The sequence below is a fragment of the Halichoeres trimaculatus genome, unplaced genomic scaffold, assembly GCF_033239565.1.
Source record: "Halichoeres trimaculatus isolate MK-OKI-2021-1 unplaced genomic scaffold, fHalTri1.1 fHalTri1_scaffold_2, whole genome shotgun sequence".
Taxonomy (NCBI): domain Eukaryota; kingdom Metazoa; phylum Chordata; class Actinopteri; order Labriformes; family Labridae; genus Halichoeres; species Halichoeres trimaculatus.
Window position 1 is genome coordinate 36,470,058 of NW_027437180.1, and position 10,881 is coordinate 36,480,938.

Consider the following 10,881-nt stretch of genomic DNA (forward strand, 5'->3'; position numbering starts at 1 on the left):
GCTGTACTTTGTAAGAATGTCCAGTTACAAATGCAGGTTAACTGTCACCGCAGTTCATTGAAGAGCGAGACGCAGCACGAGACTACTGTAGCCAATGACTGCTGGTTGTGCATGACTGACACATGAATTGACCAATCACATTGAAAGAGCTGCCGTTATCGACGCAATGGTGTTTCAATTAAACATAAAAAGTAAATTTAAATAACAGAAGCACAATATAAAAATAAGAACAACAAATGTAAAACGATATTGCCCATCTTTCCATTTTTTTATTTTAACCTACAAAAATTTAAGCCATAGCCTGAGTGTTGCCAATGAAGATCAGGTTCACCATCAATTGCAGTAATAAAATAACTAAAGATATTCTCACACTGCGTCTGTTATTTTTCATGACTGTGATTCAAAAGAATGTTATGCAAAGACAACTTGCACACTGAATCCAATGCATTTATTTTCCTAAAATGCATAAATAGGAATCAGTGAAATCAAACTATAGTTGTATGTTACACTTATAAAGTTCAAATTTAAATTTATTTGAAATAAATAATTCAAGGCAAAAATGTGTTTTTCTCTTACTCCTGTCTTGGTGTAAGTCTGCAACTGGGTCTCTTGTGTGACACAAAACAGAGGGATACTTAAGGATTTAAAGGTGTAGTCTCAATAGCTTTCTGAATTTTCAAAGATTAAACTTTTAGTTTTCATACAATATGGAACAAAAGTACATTGCTCTGTCATAATTTACCAAGTTTACAGTTAAACAAAATGACCTTGTTCCTTAATTAAAATTTATCCTGGATGACAGAAATCTCCTTCTCAAATTGATGAATTTGAAAAAACTTACTGCTTTATTTTCTTGCAGAAGAATTATATAATAAGGGTAATAACGCATTTCTACCCCATCTTTCTGTACAAAGTGACACAAAATCCTCCTTGAGACCAGGTCTGACACATCACACCAGTAGTGACTTTGATGTCATGGCTTCACAGCAGAAATCAGCTGACAGCGTCCATGTCCCTTTGCTTTCTTTACCCACAACACACACTTCACTTAATGATAAAACAGCAAAGACGCTTCAAGGCAGACTGAAGGAGATTTCTGAGTCAGGTGAAGGTGGTTAAGGAGCATGTTCAAGTGCACATGGCATTCAGTCCTTCTGTTTTATTCTGTAAAACACTCAAAACTAAATCTGTAAGACAAAGCAAGCTTAAATAGAAGTCCTGTTTGCCAAAATGTATTTTGGATATATTTCAGTTTTGATAATTTAACCCATGTGTGATAGATGAAAGATCAGATGGAATTAAGTTGTGTGCTTTTTTATAACTGAGGTCAAACAAACTTCTCAAGAAACATGGAAAAAAAGGAAGCTTCACAAATGATGGGCATGTTTTTTATTTCAGGAAAGACTGGATGCTGCAGATGATCTCGTACATCTTTAGGAACACAATGCTGATAGCACTCGTCTTTGTGTTTATCTTGGTTTAACTGTGCTGTACAGGCAGGAGGAATCCTCCCTGGTTTCTGGACTCCTTGCTCTGTTAGGTGAAAAAAAAAAACATTCACATCACAAGTTAAGAACCTAGCGTGTATTTCATTCTGATGGGTTGAAGCTATTTTAAGGTATGAGGTAGGAGAAGCTCACCCTGATGGTCGGCTGGCAGTGTGAGGTTTGACAGTTGTGTAGTCAACTTCATCATCCTCGACCTGTTTCTTTGCTTTTCTGCGAGAGCCAGCCGGCCTGCCGTTGGAGTAGAGAATGTCGCCCTCGCTCTGAAAGAAGCGCATGCTGGAGTAATGAAGAGTCTCCTTCTGTTTGCGGGTTCGTCTTGGTCCGGCGGTGGGCAGGTTGCTGTACACGGGATCGACATCAGGCTGAAAACACAAACACATTGCAAGCAATGAAATCACTGAAAATAAACCAATCTTTAGTCACGCAGCCCTAATTTAAGACTATTTTAGAAATGAACTCATCCTTTCTCACCTTTGCTCTGTCACCAGGTGGCTCTTCAGCTTTGGCCTGACCTGTGGAGGATTCCTGTCTTCTGTAGAATAAGCATCTAAATTAAATAAAGGAATAAATTCAGAAAATTAAAGATGCTATTGTGAATATCAGCTGAGGTTATAGGTCCCATACTATGCAAAAATCACTTTGAGTCTTTTAGTGAAATTTGTGGGTCTTTGGCTTTCCTCCCAGCCCACAAAACGTGATATTTAATGACCAAACCTGTACTTAGTAGTTCTTGTGAATTTAAAATCCTGACCTAAAACAAGCTGTTTGGATTTTGGTGATTTGCCGGCATCAGCGATTCCCTTTCTTGACCAATCAGGAGCAAGTCTGACCTGATTGGTCCACCGGAGCAGATTCAACCCCCCACCCCCCACCCCCACCCCCGCTGTTGAAGAGCCATCACTGCTCTGTTTTTTAACTGTAAACAGCCACATAGTTCCATGCACAAGCTTCCCATCTCAGAAGAAGACAAGACTAAGTGTCTAGAGTTCATTTATCAAGGAAATGTGCCAGCTACACTCAGTAAAACTGTGCATGTGTGTGCTAGTGATTTCACAGCCGACTGCTTTTCCAACTTTGGACAGTCCAACAGAGGGCTAGCCAATAGACTGGTCTTGAATCCAGGTGCATTACCAACCATCCTCCAACAAACCTCGGACCCTGGAAATGTGAGTATTTCAAATGCTGTGTGCTGTGGAGCAGATGTAAGAGCTTTTCCTCAGTGTCTCCCATGTCTCTGTGTTAGCTTCAGGATGCTAACTTTAGCTACTGTTAGCTTGTCGTTTTGGCCTGGTATGGTAAACGAGGTTCGCTGTTTTCGAAACATTGTGCACTCGGAGCTTGTGGCGCCGCTCTCAGTGACGTAGAAGAGCGGGGCGGTATCAGCGGTGGCTCATTTACATATGAAGGCCACGCCCACTAAATCAGAGCGTTCTGAACAGAGGGGCTATGAGAGCCTGGAAACAATGCTGCTGTGCTTGATTTATTGGCTTTTTGGACCAAAACATGTTACTACCATTTCATGAAGACATCAATGATCCATATTAAACTGCAGAGAAGGAGCAGAATATGGGACCTTTAACTAAATTTCTAACCTCATCCACAGAAAAACAGCAATGAGTATGATGACAAGGAGACCAACAGACACCGATCCTATCACTGCTGATGTCCTCACACCTGAAAGTAAACAAAGGAATGAGGGATAAGAGATGAGACTGGTGTGAAAGATTTCTGCAAACACTTTCAATAAGGACTAAAAGATGGTAACTTACGTGCCATAACAATCAGCCGTAATGTTGATCTATGAGTCCCTCTTCTGTTCATAGCTTCACAGTAATAATTCCCACTGTGTTCAGCTCTGAAGGCAGTGACGGTGAAGATCTCTCCTGAAGCTACTGGTGAGTTTTCATTCTCCTTGTACCAGGTGTAGTTAGCTGCTGGGTTAGCATCACTGCTACAGGTCAGATTCACTCGACTACCCTTCACTATCTCACCTGATGGACTCACTGACACAGAGGGAAGCTTTGGAGCATCTAGAGGAAAGAAAACAGACATGCCTGATGTGAGGCTCTTGAGCTATGTTCATGCTTTGATCTTGACCCCGCCCTTCAGATAATGTTTTACTCACACAGGACGTCTAAAAACAGAGACGTGGAGTTGAATTGCCCGTATTGATTCTCAGCCTTGCAGAAGTAGCTCCCTCTGTCTTCAGGGCTGATTGAGGAGATATTATAAATGCTCTCCTGTCCTTGAAGCAGAGTTTTGTTCCCTTTGAGCCAGGTGTAGTTAGCTGCTGGGTTAGCATCACTGCTACAGGCCAGAGTCACTGAACTTCCCTCCACTATCTCACCTGATGGACTCACCGACAACGTAGCCGTCTCTGGACCATCTGGAGAAGTTTTGATGGACAATATTTATAAACGAGGCATAAAAGGTCTTATGATAATGCTGTACTGGACTGTCATACTCACATTTCACATCAATGAAAGCATACTTAGATGTACGCCTCTCAAGCAAGTTTTCAGCAGAGCAGTAATACTCTCCAGAGTCAGAGGTCTGCACAGAGTTGAGGACAAGCTGTGCTTCTTTACTGAGCAGTGATTGGTCCTTCTTGTACCAGGTGTATTCAGGTGCTGGGTTAGCTTTAGTGATGCAGGTCAGAGTCACTGAAGTGTGCTTTATAATGTCACCAGCGGGGCTTATCAGCACTGAGGGAGCTGTTGGAGCATCTGGAGGAAGAATATGACGTTTAAATGCACAGTTAAATCCAGACACTGCTGTTCCAGGACACAAGGACCAGGCTTAATTTAATTTACTGACAAAAATGTGACCACCTCTGCAACAGTAGGTGACAATATGCCTCTTTTCACCTGGTTTTGTACTGTGAGTTGTTGAACAGCAGAAACACCAACTCTCTTAGAGCCCTGTACCCTTTTTACATACTCTGTGGTTTACCGTAGGTATGAATGAAATGCTTTCTCCTAGGCATATGTTGACATTCAAAGGTTTTCATTTGGCTTCATTCTTCCAGTTGATGCCGCCTGACCCCTGATTGAAAGTTGGGTCTTTGAACTGTAGACTATGAGTCCGATTTTGACACACATGAGAAAATCTATCCCCCATCACAAAGTCTTGGTCTGTTTGTTTAATAACTGGACATTTGACTATTTCAGTCAGACTAATGTGTGAACACCCATTACAAGTAGTCAAACTCATGCAATAGATACATTTTGATTCAGTTTTAACATGCTTTATGTCATACAATAAATGAGTTTTTACTGTTATCAATGATGCTTTCTTAACCAGTTTTGCTGATACAGCTGTTAAAGAGATAAAGCAAACATCCTGATGTGATGTTCTGCCAGTTCCTCCTAAGTCTGGCTCAAGAAAGGTTATTTAAAGGAGGTTAGTTGTACTCTTTGAAGGGCTTTAGAGGGTCTGATTTGTTTGGGTTAAAGACAGATTCCCATGTAGTAGAACAACTTACACACAGCCTCCGAGGAGAAACCCTCATAAGCACAGGAATAAACGTCCGCTGGGTCGACGTATCCTCTGAAAGATGAAGACGTTTCCTCTGGGACTGGTGTTTCATTCTTGAACCAAACAAAAGGAGAACGACCATCATGGATACAGCTGCTGTGGCAAATCAGCTTTGGACCAGTAGAGGACCAGATCACCTGCACCTGTAAGTCTGGATCTGGGACAAAGAAGAGTCTGACGTTAGCTGACTGAATCATCTGATCAAATCTACTCCAGCAGGCTGAAAACACATCCAGCAGCTCATGCACTAAACCGTTTTTATTGTAGACTACGTTCAGAAGTGGTTTCATGTATTGGTTTAAAAACTGTATGGCTGATTTTTGAAGCCATGGTTGTTGTTCACATTTTTTTTTCTTTTTAGTTTAAAGAGAGATTAATGCTGCCAGATTACATAGCCTGACAGGAATGACAGATTACACTGGGGAACAATTTGGGAAAAAAAATTCTTTTGAGTTAGATTTTTATGCTGAAGCCCACAGGGGTATTTGTGAAACTGCATGTATTTTTAAACATTTACGCCTGTCGTCCACACAAAACTGCAGCTTTACGCCACTAAAGAGGATGTTTGGACAGATTTGCCAGCTACGTGTGGGTGAAAGTATTTTTAGAACGAACGAGTGGGGGGGTATTTGTTTTAAATTACCCGGCTCTGTGTGGACATGGCCTATAACAAGAATTAGCATGCTGATTCCAAAACTGTAGTCAGTTTTTCTCTAGCATGTCAAGTTTTTTTCTCCACAGCTTACCCTCCAGACAAGCAAAATTCCACTGATTAGCTGTGGTAAGACTAGTGATGGGTAACGAATTACTTTTATTAGTACCGACTGAATTCCATTGAGTACCTATTCACATAAAATCAAATGGTACCATGTTTAGGTACCTAACATATCTTTGTGACTGTGAGGGAGTGCAAGAGTAGGCGATTTTCCACGCTAGACATGAACACAACATTGCAAGGTTCTATATTGAAGAATAAAAATGTTAAATTGAAAAAATTTTGAGATGTTATTCATGAACAAGTTAATATTTACTATCACATCAACACACACACAAAAGTACAAAAAATTGGTACCTCTGAGTACCAATACCGATTGTCAGGTACTGGGCATAGGTACCGTATTGTTTCAAATGTGAAAGGTACCCATCCCTGAGTAAAACCAGCTGATAACATTTTAACTCATCTACAACTAGGTCAGTACCATTAATATCCACAAACAGAAAGCTAGCATAGCAGGATTTAAGAGGATTTGTGCTGCTTTTCCCTTAACCTTGTGACCATGGGCATATGGTTGTAAGTTCTTTTTGTTTTATGCTGTTTTTAGTTTTCAAAGTTTGTAACTTTTCCACCTTAGTGTTTTATTTACATAGGTATAGATTTCCTTTATTCCAGATCATGTCTGCTCCTGTAGCTCCTCCAGTAGCCTTATCCTTTGTACAAAAAAACACAATTGTGTTAAATAAACATGACAGTAATGCCTGTTTCTTTCATATTTCATTGTGTGTCAATATTTGAAGATTATCATTAAAAAAGTGCATTTCTGTTAAATGTAATAGCTTTCTTTCGGGTTTTTGTATAATTTTTTTTTTTAGGAAAGATGGGATTCTATAGTTCAATAACTAGAGGTGATAGAGAAAAACTGAGATCAATACCCAAAAAATAGTTGAAATCAGCTGTCATAAACTCATGAGAGCTAACCTCAATGGACTAAGTGGTAAATTAAAAAAAAAATCATTTTGTCATTAATTCAATAGCTTGATCACAGGTAGCCAAGCAGTACATCGCACCCTGTTTTATCATCTTTTCTAGAAAAGAAAGATAAGAAATTATAACTAAAATGCCTGTAGAGGACTAGTCCAGGCCATAAAATCATTGGAAAATGACAAACTAAAAAGTGAACTCTGGTCGTTTTCCACTTTACAACAAAGACTCATTCTCCACCAGCTGCCCCCTGCTGGCCAATCAAGAACTACATCTAAGGCACTAACTTTCACTTTGACGCTTTCTACCTGCTCATTACCAACACACAAGTTCACTTGAATCTTAACACTAGGCTAAAAAGTTTCTGTACGCAAATGTAAAACAGCAGCTCATCAGCAAAAAACTTTACCCATTAATAAATCCATCCTCATTTGTCTTTCGAGCTTCCCCTTACTGTACACACGTAAATATAAGTATGCTCATTATCTCATTATCATAAATTCTTTTTAACATGAGTTAAAAAGTGACAGAGTACCTTTGACAGTCAGAATTGTACCAAAAGGCCCGTTCTTAAACTCAGAACTTCTTGTTCTGAGTTCAAAGCGATACTCCGCTGCGTCGCTCACTCTCAGATCAGAGATCTTCAGAGTAGAGTGTCCTCTTTCTGTCTCCAAGACCTGAACCCGACTTGCATACCGGGAGTCTTCAATAAGGTTTGTTGATTTTCTCCATCGGTGATCAGGATGAGGACTGTACCAAAACTTTGATGTGATATCCCCAAAGCTGTCGTAAGTACAGTAGATGTCCACCGATGAGCCTCTGAATGCACAGATCTTCCTGTCAGTGAACACCACTCTGTTGCATGACTTGTTGTCCATACCTGGAACAATCAGATACTTCTTATGAGTACGTTTATTCAGGTGATAGAAATAAAGAGTCATGTTAAAAGAGGTCAATAGAGTAAACTCACACACTGGATGTGAGTGCCCGTCTTCATATCGTTGTTTAGCACAAGAATAACTTTCTCCAGGATAAGTGTATTCTTCATAATTTTTTGTTTTTCGAAAAGTTCCTCTTTTGTTGCTGTACCAGTTGTAGGTAAAATAACCAGGTAGGTAACATTTGCTGGTACACTCAAGATGTGAATATTTGCAGGGATGGTAATTGCATGGTTTTTGGGTTTTGATCTGGACCTGGAAACCTGGATTCATAAAAATATATTTTTTTTTATATAACAACTGACAAACACATGTTCACCATTTGATTTTAAGAATTTGTTTCTTACCTGTTACAATCAGATTGACTCCAGGAACGCCTATGTAATTCCCACCTGTTCCGTTTGTCATGAACCTGAACTTGTATCGAGCTGAGTCGCTCTCCCTCAGGTCTGTGATAGTCAGAGAGCAGCGTTTCTCATCACAGTGATACTGCACTCGCCCGGCGTACCCAGAGTCCGCCCTCAGATCCAGAGGCTCTTGATCCTGCTGCTTTGTGAACCAGAAAATTCTCTCGACTGTGGTGGAAAAACCATTGATTGTTGATGGGCATGTGTAGGTGCAATTAAGTACCACAGTTGATCCTTTTAAGGCACAAATGTAGGTGGGAGAGTAAGTCACACCCCAGCCATTTTGCATCTGGACCACTGAAACATAGAGGACATCAAGAGATAGGATCAGACAAACCACAAAGTTCAGTTTCAGACTTAAAGCTGTGGAAGAAGCATCCCTTTCAAATACACAGAATCAGGAGTGTGTCTCACCAGGTGCACTTGTCAGACTCTTTCACACAGGCTTGTTTGTCTTTTGCATGATGTACCACTGTGCTATAAACCACAGCCCACTGTGTTGTCAGAAGGCCCTTTTTTTCACAACGGGGGAGTTGGACACAATTGCGGACTAAAAGGGGAGTTCTGAAAGTTACCCTAAAGGGTTAAACTAGGTGTCAGACGATTTTGCAAAAGCAACATTATGAATGCAAACGCAACAAAACAAATGCAAACACCACAACATGAATCCAAAAGCCACAACACAACAGAAGTAGAGCCACAACAGAAGTTAAGAGGACAGTTTTCCAAACAGACACATAAAAGTTGTGAGAGAGAGTTAATGATTGTTTTCTTTTATAACTTAAGCTATGATAAATATAGCTCTAATGCTAACGTAAATGAAGAAATATAAGTACTATGAAGGCTATCACAAATTCAATCATATACCTATACTTTTAAAACTTTTCTGTGTCCATTTGGGTAACTAACCTCTTTTAACTTCTGTTGTGGCTGCACTTCCATCTTGTTGTGGCATTTGCATTTGTGTTGCGGCTTTTGTATTCATTTTTTTTGCTCTTGCATTCCCCCACCATCCAGCTGTGACGATTGAGAAACTCTGTTTCCCAGCATCTACATGAAACCATGAAACCAAATTTTCCAAAGTCTTCACTTTGGTTTTAATGGTATTTTTTAGAAAACATTGTTTTGGAGGTTCGGGGTTGAGGATGAGATTGCAGGGAACAGCCAGGCAGGGCCGGTGGATTACCAGGGAGAGGCAGCAGGCATTGATTGTGATCTCCAAAGCCTTCACACACTCTCGGGCATTTATGCGGCCCATTACAGGCAATTTGCTTGAATAAATTCGCAAGTTCGCGTTTGGTGAGGCCGCTGCATAACAGGCCAAGCACAGGAGCCCCTTGCAAGATTTCTGACCAGGGAGTCAGGAAAATAGTCAGAAGAGTACTCAACGAGCCAAGGACCACCCTGAAAGACTTGGAGGCAGCAGGTACAATTGTTACAGAGAGAACAGGGTGGGAAGTAATGGATTAAATGTAACAGCATTAAGTAATTAGGATACATAAAATGTAACTGTAATCTGTTACAGTACAGAAAAAAATATGTAATCAGATTATCAGTAAATTTGATAAAAACCAGGATTATTTGGCAGGAAAACATTTTAAAATCAAACAAGATACATTACAATGCAGCAGACACATACACAGTGAGCAGCAACAAACCAACACGTGAAGCGACCACCTACGTAGATTTTATTGTTTTACTAAAAAAATACAGTGAGCAGAGGGCACAGCTTGTATACTCTCTAGTCTTTAAGAGCATGTTTGGTATTGAAGTAATTCAAAAGAAACTAAAAGTAATCAGGTACACTGCTTTCACTATACTTTTATATTGTGTTAGTTTAAAATCAAAGGGCCTGTTAGAAAATCCGCTTGGATCCAGCTGGTATTTTTCATTCTCATTTAGACCAGTATTTCAGAGAATTTGCATCCTGTAAAATTTGGACAGATTGCATTGGCACAGTGGGCTCACCTGTCCTTACAAGTACAGGGGGCCCCCACAGATAAACAAAAAAGGTTTTTATCTTTATGTATGTACTTACATTGGTTGTTGGTGACTAAAGTCCCCATGACGGGACCCCAACATACTGTCATGTTGGTTCTGGTACAGATAAGATGATGATCACAGAATAACATCATCTCATCATGGGTTACTGATTTAAAATAATCAGGCATTTAGAAATTATCAATTTGGCACCAATAATCTGATTTTAAAATGTAATTTCATTCAGAGGTTGTTTGAAATGTCAAGTTGCCTTTTTATTATATCCCGTAATCATAAAGAAAAGTGTGGGGGTAGTCTTATGCTTGGCTCAATAGTATTAATAGAGACCAGTTGGAGGGTGTGCCTCATGACGAACATTTCTGTTTGCTTGGCTAGTTTCCCGTCAGATGTGTGAAAAAAACACGAGACATAAAACAAGGATGTGAAACTTGACTGAGAAAGAAGAAATATAAGGCATTAAATTAATCGAAGGAGGTCAGAGTGTAATTTTAGAGATATTATTAAAGCGTTATCAAGTTTTGAGGTAAAGAAAATGAGAAATGATGCCGGTTGTGGATGAGTTAAATCAAAGATGATTTTTAGATTTCCATCAAGATACCTCTCTTTTTTATTTGTCTGCAGTAATTTCTGCTACTTTAAACATTGACCTATTTATAACAAATAAAATTATTCTATTGTTCACAGATGGTTACACTAGACCTTCTGTTGCTTTAAGACAGCAACGAAACCTCCAAAGTATGACTTGCTTTCAATTTCGAGGTGCGTTTCAAGCAGAGTTTTAAAAATGAATA

General features: G+C 39.7%; 1 protein-coding gene across 1 annotated transcript; it reads right to left on the reverse strand.

Annotated features, from left to right (window-relative positions):
* Window positions 1-1,313: 1,313 nt before the first annotated feature.
* On the reverse strand, window positions 1,314-10,155 carry LOC141800525 (B-cell receptor CD22-like). The gene is made up of 10 exons (XM_074683122.1): window positions 10,128-10,155; window positions 8,030-8,386; window positions 7,280-7,624; window positions 3,977-4,234; window positions 3,634-3,894; window positions 3,278-3,538; window positions 3,101-3,182; window positions 1,980-2,055; window positions 1,641-1,870; window positions 1,314-1,533 (listed from the first exon to the last, which is right to left on the reverse strand). Exons 1-10 carry the CDS (start codon window positions 10,153-10,155, stop codon window positions 1,470-1,472), a joined length of 1,962 nt encoding a protein of 653 aa, XP_074539223.1. The 3' UTR covers window positions 1,314-1,469.
* Window positions 10,156-10,881: the final 726 nt, after the last annotated feature.